The following is a 19,759-nucleotide window of genomic DNA, read 5'->3' on the forward strand; positions in this document are numbered from 1 at the left end:
AATTAGCCGGGCGTGGTGGCGGGCGCCTGTAGTCCCAGCTACTCGGGAGGCTGAGGCAGGAGAATGGCGTGAACCCCGGGGGCGGAGCCTGCAGTGAGCCGAGATTGCGCCACTGCACTCCAGCCTGGGCGACAGCGAGACTCTGCCTCAAAAAAAAAAAAAAAAAAAGAGATTCTTTAGACTACCTCTGGTTTCTTTTGGACGTTTCTGGATATCATTTTTAACTTTGCTTAAAATTTTAAGCATTCTAAGGTTTATTTTCCCTCATTTCCTCCATGACCTACTGGCCTTTATTATATATTTCTAGCAATTAAACATTTAAGTTAAATATAAATTCAAATGCATCTCAAGGACATCAGAATTTTAAATTAACTTAGATCTAATTCAAATTCTAAACTGACAGAAATACAAAATTAAAGTTAAACTATTTACAAATTGGTGAAAGAACATTAAAAATTCTTTACAAAATAAAATAGCATTTTTAAAGCATATAAAAGAAACAAAATACAGTTGAAACAATCCTGTCACATATGAAATGCCAAAACTTCAGGTAGAAAAATTGTATTTCATATAGGAATTGTTTGAATGATGCCGAATTCTGTTGTCAGCCTTCCAGCATTTCAGAATTCTCTTTTCTACTGATACCTCAGACAGGAAGCATCTTCATATTAGTTAATACAGTCATGTGCCACATAACATTTCAGTCAACTGACTGCATGTGTGATAACAGTGGTTCCACAAGTTATACTGGAGCTGCCCTACACACCTGTATAATTTTAAATTTTATGCCATATTTTTGCCCTATTTCTTCTATGTTTACATACTCAAATACTTGCCACTGTGTTACAACTGGCTACAGCATTCAGTACAATAATGTCTTGTACAGGTTTGTAGCCGAGGAGCACCATATAGTCTAGATGTGTAGTAGGCTTTCACAATCTAGGTTTGTGTAAATACATTTCATGACGCTTGTGTGACAACAAAATCACCTAATGACGCATTTCTCTGAACGTATCCCCATTATTAAACAATGCATGACTGTATTCAGAAAAGCATCTTTCACTGTCAGCAATACAGGACCAAACACTTGGTAGACAGAGCTACTAAATCGCCATGGGTAAAATATGCATATCTGAACACTAGGCTCTTCGTGGACTTGGTGTACAGTGAACTGGCTTTCCGTAATTGATTTTCAGCAAACTGACCTGAAGCCATTTTATTTAACCTAGCTTTTCCCAGATTCATTTGACCAGGATTCTCCTTTCATTTCAAGTCAATGGAACAATTATCCTGACAGAACACCCTGTGGAAACCACTACTCAACAGGAAGGAAGTCGTATGCTTGTACTACAGGCCCCGGGGAACAGCAAGCCGACTTTGATAATAATAATTAGAAACTGCTAACAGGGGAATTAAAGAGAAAAGAAACTTAACTTATATCCAGATGCCATACTTCTATAAATTGGCAGACTCTTCTATTCACTCATCTCCACTGGTGAAAAGTTCCACATTTTATATTAATTTTTATTTTACCTTTCTTAGAGATGGGGTCTTGTTCTGTTGCCCAGGCTGGAGTGCAGTGGTACAATCACAGCTAGCTGTTCCCTCGAGCTCCTGGGGTCAAAAGTGATGGTTCCACCTCAGCCTCCCGAGGAGCTGGGACTAAAGGTGCTCCCTACCATGCCCAGCTAATTTTCTAACTTTTCGTAGAGACAGGGGCTTCCTATGTTGCCCAGGTTGATCTCAAACTTCTTGCCTCAAGGGATCCTCCCACTTTGGCCTCCCAAAGCACTGAGATTACAGGTGTGAGCCACCACACCCAGCTTATATGTACTTTTTAAAAATAAAAACATTTTAATAGAAATCTCACGGGTGGGAATGAAGTGTTTGCTTCTCTTCTCTCTCATGTTCTTTGGGTCTGAGAAGGCCTTACACAGCATGCTTCCATGTCATAATACTCTCCCACTCATGATGGGTGCTGTGGGAACTGCCAGCAGTGAGGGCTGGTAGAGAAGAAAGCAACATAGGCCAGGGATCACACACTTATAAGCCCACTGGCGTAGACAGGATGTGGACGAGTAAAGCCAGCCTGGTGGGGAAGTAGTGGAGACTTTGGCAAACTGACAGAGAATACACCAGGTTTCAGAAGGCAGCTGCTACCCAGCATAGCTACAGCTGCTTTGGAGATGTGGATCCACTGTAGCCATCTTCTGATTCTCCAGGCAAAACTAGAAATCCAGGTTAAAAGTAAATAAATAAAATCTCCTGCTTTTTAGAAGTTAGCAAATATTTCATTAAAATATCCACCATGTGGCTAATCAGAAATGTTTCATATATATGAATGTATATATATATATGTGTGTGTATATATGTGCATATACACATATGCGAAGCAAAGTGACATTACTTGTATTACCTTAAACCACCAAGTTACACAAAAAATTATAAGCAACCAAAGCTATACTAACTCCTCAGGATGTTCTCTTGGAGCCAGTCAGAGGAAGGAAAGGGTATGCATGGTCCCAACCTTACGGACCACATGGTAACTCAGGACTAGAGAGGCAATAAGAGTTGGAGCTGAGTTCGTTTTCGTACTTCATCTGTGGCTGAAACAAAGAAGTTTTGGAGGGTTTTGAAACTCAGAATCTCAAAGCCAGAAGGAACATTACAGCTCATGTGGGCAACCTCCTATTCAATAAAGGAATTATTTGGATACAATTCCAACAGGTAGTCAACTAGTTGTTATGTAAACACTTCCAACGATGGGGAAGTCAATACTCTTCAAATGCTCCATTATTGGGTACCTGAGGTGTTACAAACTGTTCTTCCTAATTTGCTGGCATGAAATGTGTCTTTCCCCGATTCCAAGTAACAGGTCCTAGTTCCTCCTCATCTGGCCATGAGGAAAACCCTACTTTCTTCCTACAAGACAGCCTTTTAAAACGTCTGAAAATTTACAGCAGGTTCCCCTCTCCTTCACAGTCTTTTAACCTTGTGACGAAATACCTCCAGTTCTCATCAGCCATTTCTCATCACATGGCTACAGAATTCTTCTCATGATGGTCACCCTCAGCTAGAAACTGTCTAGACGGAGTGATGGATACATGTTCCCCATCCTTTGATGTTGATACTATACTTAAAATAACGCAGCCTAAGGTTGGATTAGCTTGACTGCACTGCAGTGTTCTCTCTGGACCCCCTAGATAGATGTTATGATTTTTATGTTGTATGAACCAAGAAATCCAATTCAAATAGGCTGACGAAGTAAAAATAAAGTTTATCAGCCTAAGTGCTTATGCAACTCAACAGTACAGAAGTAAATGTGGTCTCAGGCAATGTTTAAACAATGTGATCAGGATCCGGTTTTCTCTTTCCATTTCTCACCTCTACTTCCTTGGTTTCCTTTTTTTTCTTCTGATCTCTTTTAGACCCAAGAAGCCTAATGGCCTGCAGTCCTAGGGCTCTATACTTCCTCAGTTATGAGCAGTAGTTAAGGAGAAGTCATCTTGCTGAATAGTTCAAATGAAAGGCCAAGAACGGATGACCATCACTGGCTCCAACATGAAGCCATCTGTCTAACATGGGTCACATGACCAGGGAAACATGACTTTTCTAGCTTTAGCCAATCACAGACAGACTGCCTCTGTGGTCAATCACATACACACAACATGGCCAGGACCCATCCGAAGTTACATTAAGAAAGAATGCAGAAATTAATGTTATTGGAACAAACAAAAATAATCTACTAGACACTAGAAAAAATTCTCCAGCCTATTACTGAATTTTACTTCCAAATGAAGACTTTTCCCTGTACCCCTACTCATTTTGATGCCAAATGTTTCTGATTAAGGAATTAATTTGAACTTTGGTTCAGCTCTCCAAAAGATTCTTCTCTGCTTTGAATCCCTTCCATATTTGATATACATAACTTCTACGTATTCTTCTCATTAAGTCTTTGATTAATGAGAACCATTAGGACCAAAAAAAAAAAAACTGAGCTTTGAGGCACATACCCCACCGCGTCTTTCCCCAAAGGGGTCTATCAATCTGTGAAAGACTATGGTTCAGAAATAGCTATTTAAAAGGTATAAATTAACCTCACTAGCTCATATTTTTCCATCCATAGGAAATGTGCCAGGAGACACTATCAAATGCCTTGCTGATATCAAGATGCATTGTTTCTGTAGTATTTCCAAAACAAACGCTACATTTTGTAGCATTCTGGCTATATCACTTAATGCCTGTAGCCAGAAGGAGATAGCACACAGGGAACTGGAGAGAGTATGTCACACACTGCCATCAGGTACATCACGTCCTGACATAACTTCTCTGCTCCAGGTAGGACCTCAGCTGCCTTCTAGAGATCCATCTTTTCCTTTTCTGGCTCTCAGACTTCCTCCTAAATGGCTGGCTTGTGCTCTGGTCCAAGTGGGTCCTGTTGTTCCCTTGGAAATTCTAAGAACCTGCTCTTACAAAGCTCCACCCCCAGTGCATGACATAATGGCAGAGAGCTGCTGCTTCTTTCTCTCTCATGTAATCATCCTTTCATCAGTCTTTTTACTGGATTCTCTTTACCATCTTTGAGTCGTTTTCTATCTGAAATTTTTATTAGACTATTTCTGAGTGGAATAGTACAGTGGACATCTATTCTTCTGGTTTGTCCAGAGTTCACCCACCCTCCTAGCTTTTCAACAACGTCTGTCCCATTTCAAACCTGCGTTATTGGCAGGGCTGCCAGCACCTCGTCTCCCTCGGTCCAGGCAGGGGTGGGCGTGAGACCCACAAAGGCCAAAGCCATCCATCCCAAATACACAGTTTTTAAATCTGGAGCTGGAGGGAACAGAACTTTTTCTTTTGTTACACAGATAGCAGAACATGAATGGGGTGGGGGGAAAGAAGCTGCTGGAAGCCATCGGTCTCACCACACTGTGGACAAGACTATGAGGAAGAATGAGGACAGTACCCAGGAAGGGAAGGAAGGAGGGAGAGAAAAAGCGTGCAAGAGCAAGAAAGCAAAGGGGCCAGACATCAGTCCGATGGCCCAGACTGCATCCCTGAATTCCGTCGCAGCAGATCTGTGGCTGGCTGTGCAGTTGTGTAGGCAATAGATTCTACTCCGCGTGAAGGTACCCAGGTGGATTTCTGTTACTTGTATTAAAATTAGCATCACAGAGTCATATGGTAAGAAAACAGAATGGTATAGTGGAAAGATCACTAGAGCCCTCTGCAGTGTAGTAATAGTTCATACTTTTCTAACAAAGTCAGTCTGGGTTCAGTCTGTCTCAAATGCTTTAACAAATTATAGCCAAAATAAAATAAACGAATCCACGGCCTGAGTTTGAACCTTGGCTCTGCCATGGAGTATGCAAGTTACTAAGTCTCAGCCTCAGCCTCTGCCACAGAGGACAAGACAGGCTAACATCCTTCTCACTCTGGCTGTGAGGATTAGAAGGATAAGCAAGTTGCTTGGTTCACAGTAGCCTCTTAATAACAGCAATTACTTTTCAGTTTAAGAAAGTCAAAAGGTAGAGTCCTTAAAGTCCTTTCACCTACTCCCCTAGAAAGATGATGCTAACCAATCGCTGGCAGATGCTTTTATGATTGTTGAATCCAGTTTATCTTGCATTGGGAGGACATTATGGTGCTATTTCCAATTCCAGGTGAGAGCAGATTTGTTCCTCTCTTTCATACTGAAGGGCAGTGTTAATATGATTGGTGTCCTTTATGCAGCAAGAGCAATTTGCATCATCTGTTTCCCTCTTTGCAGAGCAGGGCACTGTCTCCACTCCCCTCACTGCTCCCAAGCCCTTGCTCTTTCCCTGTTCAAAGGCTACGGCCAGCCACTCCTGCTACTTCAGTTCCCCAGAACGTGGCTGGGCCATTTCCCTTAATACATCTAACAATAAGAATAGTACACATTTTTCCATTCTATCTCACAAGCTCAAGAGCTTTATACTAACCAGCCCAGAAGATATTTTCCTTGCTCTAAATAACTGTAATTTTGGGGGTCATTTATACCCCACTTTTTATTTCTTTCAAGGACCTCTTACTGCTCATTATAAATGCCATCACCATTCTCTACAAGCGATCGAATATCATGAGGTTTGACAAATTAGCTTTATTTTTGCAATGTAACTGAAGTCCCATCCATCTGTCCTTAGGGAGTTTCTGAAAACTCTGCATGAACTTCACTCAAAATACACAAATAGCATGTAAGTGTGATCATATTTTTAAAATTATGAAGTATGTCCTTTACATAAAATTAAAATGGGTTTTAATGTGTTTGAGGCATTCAAAGTTTTATCCATCATTAGCCATTTTTCAGGCCCACCTGATTTTCTTTTGGCTCCCTACAGGGGAAATGGGATTTTTTTTTCCCTACTTTCTCTTCCACAAGGTAAGAAAAAGAAAAGATAGCAGCTTGGTAGCTGCAGGGGTGGCCAAGCAAGAGATTGATTCAACAGGAGAAATTCAATCCATCCCAAAAGATTCCCTAGGATTTGGTATCCTGCTGCTTAGAGTACAATTTGTTGTAATAAGAAACTGAAGATTTTCTATCAGGAAAGTCAAAGTGCTCAGTGATGGCTTGTTCAAGTTTTAAAAAAATTGAACTACAATGGAAAATATTCTTATTCTGGAAATGCTTTCACAACATAGGATGCCTAAAGGCAATTTCTCAGATCATATATATTGCTCGCACACACTGGGGAACACAAACAAATGTTTTCCTGTTCAGATGACCTAGCCCCATACACACTGGTGAACCACAAACAATTAAATGTTTTCCTGTTCAGGTGACCTAGCCCCAGGACTGGAGTGTGGCTTCCATCTTGTTGCACAAGGAAGTTTGTTAGACTGAAAGTCAGGCAAATCCAACAGAAAGTCTTTTTTTTTTTTTTTTTTTTTTGGAGACAGGGTCTCATGCTGTTGCCCAGGCTGGAATACAGTGGTATGAAATGGTTGACTGTAGCCTTGACCTCCATGGGCTTAAGCAATCCTTCCACCTCAGCCTCTCGGAGTAGCTGGAACTATAGGCTTGACCTACCATGCCTACGTATTTTTTTTCTGTGTGTGTATTTTTTTTGGTAGAGATGGGGTTTCATCATGTTGCCCAGGCTGGTCCCAATCCTGGGCTCAAATGATCTGCCCACCTTGGCCTCCCAAAGTGCTAGGCCTACAGGCATGAGCCACCATGACTGATGCCTTTTTTGTTGTTGTTAAGAGACAGGGACTGACTCTTAACCCAGGTTGGAGCATGTGGTGGTTCCCTGCAGCCTTGAACTCCTGGGCTCGAGGGATCCTCCTGCCCCAGCCTCTCAAATAGCTGGGACTACAGGCGCCAACCACCACTACCAGGCCAATCTACTTTTTTTTATGTTTAGTAGAGATGAAGTCTTGCTGTGCCACCCAGGTCTGTCTTGAACTCCTGGGCTCAAGTTATCCTCCCACCTTAGCCTCCCAAAGTGCTGGGATTACAGGTGCACTGTGCCAGGCTCACAAAAGGTATTTCTTATGTCCTGGCCTGGGTTGGTGGCTCAAGAGCCAAGCAAGGTAGACTGGGAATGAGTGAGGTTGGTCCACAGCTGTGGGATTTTGGAGTAAAGGGAAACAGGTATCCTTGCGGCAGGTAGGGAGGAGCAGCAGAGGAGAATGTACAATGTAGACAGTGAGCAGAGAGAAAGTATATGAGCCAGAATGAAAGCTCTCCAAGGAGGATAGGCTGGACAGAAAAACAAATGGATTCTGAAGACAGATCCTGGAATTAGTACCTAAAACATCAGAGTTCAGGAAGCCTTTTAGGACCATCTGTGGGCTGGGTGAAAGCTACAGCTGGGAACTTCTGTTTTCCTTGGATACTGCTACCAAGGAGGCACAGGACCAGGGTCCCTCCAAGTTGGAGAACAACTTTCACTAGGAAGTTATCCCAAAGGTACAAAGTAGATTCTAGTGGCTCCTGCCTGGTCTGAACTTTTCCCAGTAGACTAAGTGCTAGCTAGAATGACTCACGCTGCCACAGGAAATCCAGCAGCTCCCCTTAGCACATGGTTCTTGACTGGGAGCTTGAGTGTTAAAGGAGGGGATTGGATTATCAGAAAGAGCAGGATTTGGTGAAGGTCAAATGGAGGAAAGTGGCATTGGGAGGATATTTTACACAGTGCTTTAAAATAAAGGTTCGAAGACCTCCAATTACCTTGAGGGGGTTTGGGGGGCAGATCTTCCAACTTCCAGCAGAGATGAGTTATGTGTATGGACCAAAAGGGGAGTCAGGTGGCATTGCCACTTAGGAGACTTCCCTAGAACCCAGTGTTGATCAGGGTACTTCTTACCAGAACTTGGGCCTAAGGTGGTAATAGTGCAGGATTATCACTCCTGATTTGAAATTAGGAGCTCTGCTATTTACCATCTTTATTTTATTTTATTTTATTTTATTTTATTTATATTATTTTACTTTGAGACAGGTCTCCCGTCACCAGGCTAGTCAACTCAAACGATCCTCTCACCTCATCCTCCCTGGTGGCTGGGACTACAGGCACATGCCACCACTCCCAGCTAATCTTTGCATTTTTAGTAGAGATAGGGTTTCAACATGTTGCACAGGCTGGTCTTGAACTCCTGGACTCAAGCAATCTGCCTGCCTTGGCCTCCCAAAGTGCTGGGATTACAAGCGTGAGCCACTGTGTCCGGCCTATTCACTGTCTTGATGATGACAGAAAAGGTATGTGTTTCCAGGGTCCTGGCATAGCCTGAGGGTCCAAGAACCAGGGAAGAGTTAAAAATGGGTGGGAATTATGTATAACTTGGGGTTTGGGAGGAAAAAGGAATTGATATCCTTGTCCCAGGTAAGGATGGGAGGCAAAGGAGGGGCAGAAATGAGAAATGCAAGCGGAATCATGCTATCACAGGTCACCCTGGCCAGATGTAAAGCCACCTAACTTACAGGCTTTCTTGGCTCCACCCCACATGGTCCTGGGGCTCTCAGAAATGCCACTGCACAATTTTTGTTGATACTTAATCACTTGGTCAACTGTAACTGGGTATAAAGAACCTGAAAGTGTTTTAGGCAAATAATCTCTCAGGGCAGAACCTCTATTTTACACATTATTTTATAGTAAAGGTAGGTGAGAGTTTAAGTTTGATTCTAAAGCTATCCCAGGCTGGGTTCAGTGGCTCATACCTGTAATCCCAGCACTTTGGGAGGCCAAGGTGGGAGGATCACTTGGGCCCAGGAGTTCAATACTAGCCTGGGCAACATTACAAGTTCCTGCCTCTACAAAAAAATTTTTTTTAAATTAGCTTGGTGTCAGGGTGTGTGCCTGTGGTCCCCCCTCATCTACTCAAGAGGCTGAGGTGGGAGGAACACTTGAGCCCAGGAGGTCAACAGTGCAGTGAGCATTCTTTGCACCACTACACTCCAGCCTGGACAACAAAGCAAGACCCTGTGTCTCAAAAAATAAATAAAAAGTTAATGAGGCTATCCTAAAATAGCTGCATAAACAAAGCCATGTCAAATGATGATATACCCCCTTCAGTGTCCCCTGGACTGCTGGCTTCTGGGAGAAGGCATCCGCTGGTGGCCAACTAGCACCCATCAAGCTGGTCATGAGCACAGCCTCCAACTTTAGGCCAGTCATTCCAAGGCCTGAGCATGCTGGCCCTGACTTCTGGGTACCCTTCCAGCTCAGAGGATGACAGCATGGAGCTAAATGGGGGTTTCAGCTCCAAGAATGCCATAGGGAGGGCTTTGGGAAATCAGAGGCACTAACTTCTCTATATGAGGTTTTAAAGTAGTAGAATGATGAATGAAATCCTGAAAATCAATCAGGGACCTCCAAGAGAGATAAGTACTTGATCCACTGAAGGGCCTTCTACTCCAGCACTCTAAAAACCTTGTCCAGGCCGGGCGCGGTGGCTCACGCTTGTAATCCCAGCACTTTGGGAGGCCGAGGCGGGCGGATCACGAGGTCAGGAGATCGAGACCACAGTGAAACCCCGTCTCTACTAAAAATACAAAAAAAAATTAGCCAGGCGTGGTGGCGGGCGCCTGTAGTCCCAGCTACTCGGAGAGGCTGAGGCAGGAGAATGGCGTGAACCCGGGAGGCGGAGCTTGCAGTGAGCCGAGATCGCGCCACTGCACTCCAGCCTGGGTGACAGAGCAAGACTCTGTCTCAAAAAAATAAAACGTAAAAAATAAAAACCTTGTCCATCACTGGCCAGGCCTGATTTGGTCCAGCAATTCCCCCTCAGGTTCTCAAAGGCCTGGTTTTCTGGAGATGCTCACAGGCGCCCCTCAGCTGGCTGTTGATGGCTATCTGTAAGCTCCACCAGAAGGAGGACTTCGTATTGCCTGTTTTGTTTACCACAGTGCATTTAAGTAGGTAGGTCTCCATAAATATTTTTGTTGGAAAAAAATGAGTAAGTGCCTGACCCAGGAACGTGAGATGTACCCATTCAAATCAACCATGATCTATGCATCCAGGAGGCCATGCAGTAAGCTGAGAATCAGGTAAAGAAGACGGGCAGGCTTCTGTAGTCCAAATGATAGCTCTTGCTCTGTCTCCTAAAGGCCATATCCAACTTCTTGCATACAAGTAAGATGGACATTCCTACAGATATCTCATTTCTTACAGCCCATGCCTGCTAGCATTGATGTGGAAAGACACGCACAGACTCGGGGCAGGATGACAGCTGCACAGTGGAGCTCATAACGGGGACAGGGGAAGGAACAAGCAGCTCCTCAATTCTCTTGTTTGAAAGTGGCTGTGGACTATATCTAGCACTCTTGCTACAGGGAGAGTTACCAGAATAAAGTTCAGCAGCAGATTCTGGCACTGCTGTCCAGAGTGCAACAGAAGATGGGGCCCTCTGAAAGATGGTTGAGTTGTGGCCTCTAGTAGCCAGGAGTGAAACACTATAGAGATGTATGGCCAGGAGGTGACGGAAAGCACAGGCTTTATGCATGCTCTGCCATGCGCAGCAGCATGTTGGAAGCAGTGAATGGGTCACCTCCCCTTCCCAGTAGAGGCTACACATACGTCAGCAGCACCCAATCATTCTGTTTCATCCTTAAGACAGATGGGAAATCGGCAAGCTAGACGAAGGCGTGGTATGCGAAGCTGCCCGATCGCCTAAGCCTGTCTGCTGTCATCCAAAGCTCTGTCAGAACGTGGAACACTTGTTCAAATGCCTGAGTTGACAGCAATGGTCAGAAGAGCTGCTACATTCAGGAGAAGGAGTAGGCCCAAGGCATCCTGCCTCCTCTTTTTCAGAGGTGTTGAAGGGCCAGAGCTTATGCCAGTTCCATGCACAGATTGTCCTAGATTTTTCTTCCAGAAGTAAGAATACAAGGCTAGGTCATTCTCACACAACCAGTAGGTTCAGGGCTGGAACCACTCCACAAAGCTGGGCAATGAAGGTCTTTACCCAAATGTACAGGTGGCATCTCAAGCAAGGTGATTAGGGCTAAAGGAAGTCAAGGTACTTTCGAAGAGTAGATGGCTGAAGCAGAGATGTTCTCATTTCTCTTGTTCCAAGAAAAGAAGAGCCAGAGAAACTGGTCATAATGTTCTCCGTTACCTCCTACCTAAACCCTCATATTAGCCCTGGATTATCCACAGAAGTAAAACACAAGTAATAAGGCCTAAGCGCAAGTCAGTGGTGTAATAAATGTCTACTAGTCATTGTCATATCTTCTTTCCTTCTTCTTCATCTTCCCTCTTTCTCTATTTTCCCCTCCTTCATCTCCTTTTTCATTGTATTTTATGTCTAGATTCTGAATTAAGAAAGTCTTTCAGAATTAAATTAAAGGCTTATATTGAAAAGTTTTAAAAAATGCTTGGGTCTTGACAGACACTTCCCCCACCACTGTGCAGGTGATCACGGCCCCAGTGTCCCAGTAAGAAATAAACCCTACAGAATGGACAGCAAACAGAAAGAGGCCCTGATTAGGTATGCCAGATAAGTCAGTATTTCACACATACGAACACACGCACATACACAGCTCTAAGTCTTGTATAGAGGGTCTTCCACTAAAGATACTTTAATTGAAAACTACAGCATAGAAAACATGATTAAGTGGCTAAAAGATTACTGTTCACTTTAATAAGCAGAGAAGAAAACATTTATTCATTTATCGGGTGAAATAATTCTCTAAATCTCATCAGAGACAATAAATGGCAAACAACATACATGGAAAGAATGTTGGATGATGTTCAGATAATTATTTCTTCTTCTGGGGAGAGAACTGGCTCTCATTTGTTCTCTAGGTCCTACTCCATGAGCATGGTTTAGGAAAGTTCTAAACTACATACAACAGCCGAGGACCCTGCCTGCCCTCTAGGAATGAGCTTCGTTGTCAGAGACAATGACACGAGCGTCCTCAGAGAACAAGCTAACAACATCTGAGCAATACGGAGACATGCGGGATCAGGAGGGGCAGGCCCAAAGCAAGTGCTGGGTATGTGATGGCATCGAACGCGCGCTCAGGTCCTCCCACTGTAACATGCACCTGGGATGCGGGGTCAGGAAGGCAGGCCCAAGCAAGCGCTGGGCGCGTGGCTGCACCAAAGGCGCACTCAGGTCCTCCCTGGATAACACGCGCCTGGGCCCGGGTCAGGAAGGACAGGCCCAAGCCAGCCCTGGGCACGTGACTGCACCAAATGCGCTCAAGTCCTCCCACGATAACACGCACCTGGCATGCGGGATCGGGAGGGGCAGGCCCAAGCAAGCGCTGGGCATGTGACCGCACCAAACGCGCTCTCAGGTCCTCCCACGGTAACATGTACGGGGCAAGCTCTGCAGGCTCCTGTACCAGAATGTCACATTGACAAAAACCCTTGAAAGAACAACTGGAGTTCTTCAGAAAAGCCCGCTTGAAAACAGTAGTAGAAGGTCCTGTTATGAGGAAATCTTACAGTTTATCAACCTATCTTCCAAAGCTTCTCAAAAAAAGGAGAAAAAAAATCCCCCACAAAATTAAAAACTGATGGGCTATGTAATTAACTGGCAATCTCTCAGTTACAAACCCCTGATTTGTAACCATGTCAGGTACAAAAACTACTGTCTGCATTATACTTCCACTCTTTCCACCTGCCCCCATTTTTTCTGACAACAAAGCACAGAAAACTATCTGAGCTGAAATATCACTCTCATCAGCTTTCTTCTCCTTGATGGAGATTTCATAGCCCACCTCCCTTGCCTCTTTCTCTGATCACAACTTAAGTCTCTTCATCATTCTTGTTCTTCTGCCTTTTTCCCAGGTACGTAACAAAAGTGTCATTCCCACCAGCACAAAAATACTATTTATGGACAACAAAATTAGTATCAACAAATCTTACCCTATAATGTGGGCTTCGATGAAAGAAGAGATGAAGGCCCTATTACGTTTTGAAATGGCTTTAGATCAGATACAATGGCAGTCAACGTCATCTCTTCTCATATTTTCTTGAGGAAAGAGTGACATTTTGGTGTGTGTGTGGGGAGAGGTACAATTTGGAAATGGTTATCCAAATTTAAAATAAATACAACTTTTACTTTAAGTTCAGGGGGACCTAACTTTTGATGTACCAAGTTACCACTTAGGAATTTCTCATATGGATTTACCCTATGGATTCAATTAATCATGGCACTGTTTGACACAGTACACATAAATGGAAACGATAGAGATTGATCTAAAAATTATGGTATATCCATGAGATGAATTATTATGTATCTGCTAAAAAGAATAAGGTAGCTAATCTGGAGCTAATCTAGACAGATGTCTACACTCTCTTGTAAAGTGAAAAAAGTTACAGAACATGGACTAGGGAGTTATCCTTTTTTTCCCCCCCCTTCTTTTTCCCCCACACTAAGGAGGACCTTTGGCTTGGCTTCCCTTCCCTTTTCTCTAATCCCCACTCTTCCATACACCACCTTAGCAGGCGTATTTAAAAGACCTATTGGAAACGAGTCTTTCGCCAAGCAAGACAAGCAGGAAAAAGGCAGAAGTGCAGGAGAAAGTGGAAGAGCCCACGTGAACAGTTCTGAAGGGAAGGGAGTTGAGAGTAACTGGGAAAGCAAAATAAAAGGAATGGGGGAAGCGGGGGCTTTAAGAAAACATTCTGTGTATTACGATGGAACCACTGTTCATGTTTTCTGGCGAAGGTTAGGATTACTGTTTACCTTCAATCCTCTGTCACCATGCTAAGACTGAGGTCTGGGTGGCTCTGGAATATATTCAGACCGGCCACTCTCACACAGAACATTCCCGGAAGGAAACTTCTAGCCATGCCCATCTTTAAGGAGTGGGACAACAGTTTGAAGATGAGGCTGATTTTTACCTTTCTGTCCTCTTAAATTGTCCTTCCCTACAAGCATATGCTAATCTCGCAACAGAAATGAACAGAGCACGCAAATGTCCTGAAAGTCCTCTTCAAAGCCGGAAACACCCTCTATATCTCCTTATCACTCTCTAGTTCCGAAGGAAAAGTCAAATTTAATTAGTATTCGACACACAAAAATTTTAAAACAATGTGTTCGATTTTGTATTTTTCTCTCCTTTTTGGGGAGCTGGCGGGGGGAATTTGTAGCCCATACAGTGGTGCTATCAAAGGCTGAGTAGACTTTGATGGGTTAGTCTGGGGACATCACCACAATCTGTAACCATCTTTAATAGGAAAATGCATCCCAAGTTCTGAACTACTAATTGGCGAATTAACATTAGACTAAGTTAAACTTTTAAATAAAATTTATGAAGTATTTTAAAATTATTTTCCTTCTACTTCATGTTTATAATGCTAAGGGACAGATGAGTTTGCATAGTCACATACATATGCCGATACTATCAGAAGGCATACTATGGGCTGATACTAAATATTATACATTTTGTTGTATACGATTTCTAACTTGTTTTGTGAAATATGAAGGACCTAATGTTGAGTTGCATCATAAAAACTGAGTAAAATCTATAGAGTAAAAATAAATGACAGAGTAGCAAGAAAGGAGCTGAAGGCCAGAACTTGGATTAAAATGGAACAGGAGCACTTTCTCCTCTAAGGTCAGCAATTAAAATTTAGTCAAGGTCAGGAGTGACAAAATCATCAAGAAAGACTTGACCTCCATCTAGTTGTTGCAAACAATATATTAACATTGTAAAGCTGTTACAGCAGATGGCAATGCAATCATCCCTTGGTAACTCATGCCTAGCTAACTGTCTGTGTCCTTGGCTAAAGGTGAGCAAAAGGCCCACCTCCAGCGTCTGCAGGGAGCTGATGCGGAGGCTGAGAGCGCTCAGCGTGAATTCCCTCATGCACATGTGAGAGGTGAAAAACCACCGCCCCCTTCTCCATTCCTGCCTTTGTTCTAAAATTGCTAACGGGGTTGCAGGGTACCTGACCTATTTGCACACATTCCTTATTTTTACCTCTGCCTGAGCTAAAGGGGAAAAAGGCAAAGTGTGACAACATCTACCCTGCCCATTTCTCTCACCTTTGTTGGTTCTGGTTTATTTATAGCCTTTTCCTCAACTACAGCTTTAATAGCAAATGATTCGTACCTCACTCATGTGAAGTGGATCAGTGCAGATGGGATTTCTTGAAATACTACCAAAAAGCAACTCAACACACTCCAGGGAAGGGAATCCAAGGAGGCTTGGAAATTTGTCACCCAGCGTAAGAACAGAGCACACATTTACGGAGAGATTGTGACCTGCCAAACACCATATAAACAGAACCGAACGTTTTCCAAACATAATGGACCGTATTCTGGCGGAGGACTTGGCCTCACTTTCGAGAAAGGCCGCTTTGTTTAACTGTAAAGTCAGTCAAGCTGCCAGCCACTTAAGGTGTAAGTTAGCGCCTCAAAGAGGCCCTCGTAGACCTGGGGAAGAGAAGGTTGCAAAATACGTGCAGAACAGACACCCTTGTAGGCGTGTGGTCTTTATGGATGTCGTGGACCCATGTAAAGTTTCTGTGCTTAAGGGTGGCCCCAGCAGGGCAGCCTGAGTGTCGAAAGGGAGGATGAGGCAGAAGAGTCGGTGCAGCGCTAGCCAAGAGTGAGGGAGCCAGCGGCTGCTGATGGGGGCCTGGAGAAAGAAGGGTATTTTTCAGTCTGCGTCTTTTGGATGGAGTCTATCCGCTCACCCAGAGGCTGTGGTTTGGCTTCCTCAGAGCAAGCCCTGGAGTTCAGAGAGGTAACGCCAACCATCTGACCTGCCTCTTTTTGCAACACTAAGGCTCAGAGAGGAAGCCTTATCTCTTTGAATGCAACTCGTATTTTCCGAGAACCCACAAGATCGATCACTCTGAGCAGGCATTTCACTGCTTATGGGAAAGTCTACAGTCTCAGCCCTCAAGCCAATCCCTTATACGTTTGATTAAAGCTGACTCACAGTCTGGATTCCAAAGCTGTTCACCCACAGGCAGTGGAGGAAACCACCTACAGAAGTCCCGAAAACATGCTCAGGGTCAGGCTGGTGGCACTGGCTGGCCAGGGACCTCTGCCATCCACCTGGCTGGTGGAGCCTCTGCCGTCTTCGGGTTCCTCGTGGACTGCACCAAGCTCCTGGCTCACGACTGGCTTCCCGACCAAATGCCTCATTTCTGGTTTCCTACCTTTGTCCAAACAAATATCCTAGACCCTGGACTCACTTCTGTTCTTATGTTGACCCCGGGAACTTCCTCTCCCAGATGTCTCCTGAGAGACTTCCTCTAGCGGGAACAGGAAGTACCCTGGATCTCACTTTTCCACCTGCTCCTCTTCACTTACAGCCACTCCCTGCCTGTTGTCCTACATTGCATAGGTCTGGCCCTGGATTCTCCCTCTGCTTCGCCCCTTTGGGCTGACACAGTATTTGCACAGTCTGCAAAGCTGGGAAATTAAAGGTCTGCCCAGGATGGAACCCCTGTTCTCCAGGGACCTCCTCCCCCTGCCATTGCTCCTGGTCACAGGTGCTTTCGAGGTACCTTCCCGTCAGCAACCTTGTTCTGTGCTGGAGACTGAGCCATTCCAGCCTCAGATTATGGTCTGCATGTCTCCGTGCCCTTCCCCTTCGGCTGCTCTCAGTCTCACCTTCTAGAATTATGTTCTCAGCCCACTACAAATCAGGGTGCAACATCCACCAGTGCCTAACTCTCAGCAGTTCAACACTACCCCCCTCAAAGCTTCTCTGAGTTATAAAAACATCTCAGGGCAAAACGCCTACCGGTCTCGAGGAGCTGAGATCAGTCAAGAAGCAATTACCAATAGTTCCTTCACCTGACTCAAGGAGAAGCTGAGGCAGGGCCGTCTCCCTGCTGTCCTCCCTGGCTCACAAGGTGATTATGAAGGCAAATGATTCAACTGGAAGCATAAATCCTGAGAGAGAGAAGGGACCATTCTTACTGTCCGCCAGACCAAGGGCCCCATATGGCCATCCTCACCTGCACCAGCAGAGGCTAATGACACAGCCTCTCAAGCTAGGTCTGAGGCCACATTCCTCTCCAGCTCCCCCACCACCCAGCCTGCCTTTGTCACTGCAAGCGCCACGTCGTATTGTAATCATCTGCTCCAGATCCAGACAGCATCTAATTAGTTTCTGTACACCCACGGTGTCTGACACGTGGAAGGAACTTTAAAAATGATGAATGAATGCATAAGTGAATGAACAAGAGGAATGAATAAAATAAGACTTGGTTTTACACAATGGTTGAGAAGCAGCTGGAAATGCTCCATGCAAAGTAGTAATCAGAATGACTTCACAACATGGATCCTTTGCCCAATGTGAAGACGGCCTAGCCCTTATGGTAGCCCTCTCCCTGGGACTCGCCTGTACGGCTCCATGGTCCGAGTACCATAGAACAAGGCTTCCTCCAACAGGCCGAGGTTGATGCAGGCATCCATGGCGCAGTCGAGCACCTTCAGCTGGTAGATGTTGATGTCGGGAAGCCGTTCAGAATTGCTGCTTATGATCGCCTGGCACATGGCCAGAACCTGCTCCCACTCTGTTATTAACCTTAGTTAAGGATTCACTGTCTTCATCAAGAAAAAAACAAATAAAATTAGATTCTCTAAAAGGCTGAAGAGCTCCCAAGCACAGGAGGGAAGGAAGCACCCGTTATTTTTCACAGATGAGCTGCCTGGAAAAAACACTTGAGAAACAAAAGCACAGAAGAGGCATCTCAGTGAAGTAAATTCTGTTTACATCAACAAACTCTTGTAACCAGGCCTGTGCTTTGGAGTTTTAAAACTTCCAAAGACCTGTTCTTTCTTCACACTCCTAGATGTGTTCTCTTTAAATCTAGTCATAAATAAATGCAGTCCTTTATTAAATTGGACTAAAGATTAAGCTAATTCAATTTTAAATTACTTACGGTTAGCTTCTGTTTAAAAACTGATTTGAAATTAAAGATGCTTTAGAGAGATTCCTTTTTCAAAAGGAAGAGCTCATGTTTGCTTCTGTGTTGTCTGAGTTTTGGGCATATGTGAACCCAAATACACACGCAACCCACAGGCACACACTAGGTGCAGCAATTTGAAGAACTAGATTTCCAGTGGATTTTATCTTTTTCGATTATAAAGCAAAAGTGACCCAAGCCTGTACTTAACCAAATACATTAAAATATGTGTTATTTTAAACCCCCCAAATAAGAGACAATATTAGGAACGTGGCTTATGCACATAAATTACTGGCAAGGGAAACGATGCTTTAAAAAGCATGGGGAGAAGACTCAATGCCCACTGCTCAGTACCGCTGACTTTCTGATTAACCATGAGTCAATAACTTAATCTCATGTAGCCTTGGAGTGAGTTCACTTTTAAAACTGATATTCCCTGTCTTACAGAGGCAGTCAGAGGACTGAGGACATGGTTTATGCAGAGTGATTTTAATCCCTCCCCAGTGCATTCTCTGGGAAACAGAGCGAAGGCCAGAGCGCGGGACCCTGGGACCTCACAGTTTCTTCGCTGTGCGCTGTGTTGGGCGAGCTGGAGACCAAGGAGGGTGCTGGACTGGGACTGTCCTTCTCTCACTCCTGTCTCACCTTCACCCAGTGGAGCTCCAAATTCATCTGCTTCATATATTGTCATTCCAGTAGGGGGAAAAGGTTTGAAGATCAGAAATGGCAGCCTAGCCTTTGACTGTAGTAAAGCTAGATTCAGATCTAATCTGGTCCTGTCATTTATCAGATTTGAGGTTCTGAGGAAGTCAAAGTGTTTAATGATAGGCTAGAAATGAAAATGACTGTCAACGTAAGTATGAGTAATATACTGTATGTAAAACGACACAATTCGTGATGCGTCCTCTCATGAGCCAGGTAGAGTTCCGGGTGTCAGAGACACAGTGGGGAACATTTCGTGGCATGCACAAAGCACACGCTACACAGGCATTAGTGCCTTCCACCTTCCCTCTGTGACATGACCTCTGAGCCTGACTGGGCTTAAAGAAAGTGGTTCAGTGGACTGAGTTTGACTGAACTTCCCTTCGGGCCCCCACACCCCTCTCACTTCCACATGACCTGGTCTCTTTACAATCCATGCTCTCTGTGCCATCCCCTGCCCCCAATTCAAAACCCTCTTTGCTGAGGTCCTAACAGAGCATGCCCAGCCCTGAACAGACAGCCCACTGTATATGCTCCCCTCTCCCACTCTGTCCAGCAAAACCTTCCTCTTCGAGTGTCCATACCCTTCTCAGAACATGGCTTTCGGAAACATTAGCATATACTTCTAATAAACCAATCAAGCCACTCCTGAGAGTGGAGACAAATACCTTTATGAACTTTCACAGGAAATGTATTTTCTTTCCAGCAAA

The 19,759-nt window shown here is 44.4% G+C and overlaps 1 protein-coding gene across 2 annotated transcripts in view; it reads right to left on the reverse strand.

Annotated features, from left to right (window-relative positions):
* The window catches only part of SMYD3 (SET and MYND domain containing 3), a 739,205-nt gene that overhangs the window by 96,439 nt on the left and 623,007 nt on the right, over positions 1-19,759 (reverse strand). For both annotated transcript variants that reach the window (XM_058430809.1, XM_032137675.2), the window contains one exon: positions 17,780-17,954. In XM_058430809.1, coding sequence (XP_058286792.1) covers positions 17,780-17,954 — 175 coding nt within the window. The remainder of the gene's footprint in view (positions 1-17,779; positions 17,955-19,759) is intronic.

This window comes from Hylobates moloch, unplaced genomic scaffold (genome assembly GCF_009828535.3).
Source record: "Hylobates moloch isolate HMO894 unplaced genomic scaffold, HMol_V3 SCAFFOLD_18, whole genome shotgun sequence".
NCBI lineage: Eukaryota > Metazoa > Chordata > Mammalia > Primates > Hylobatidae > Hylobates > Hylobates moloch.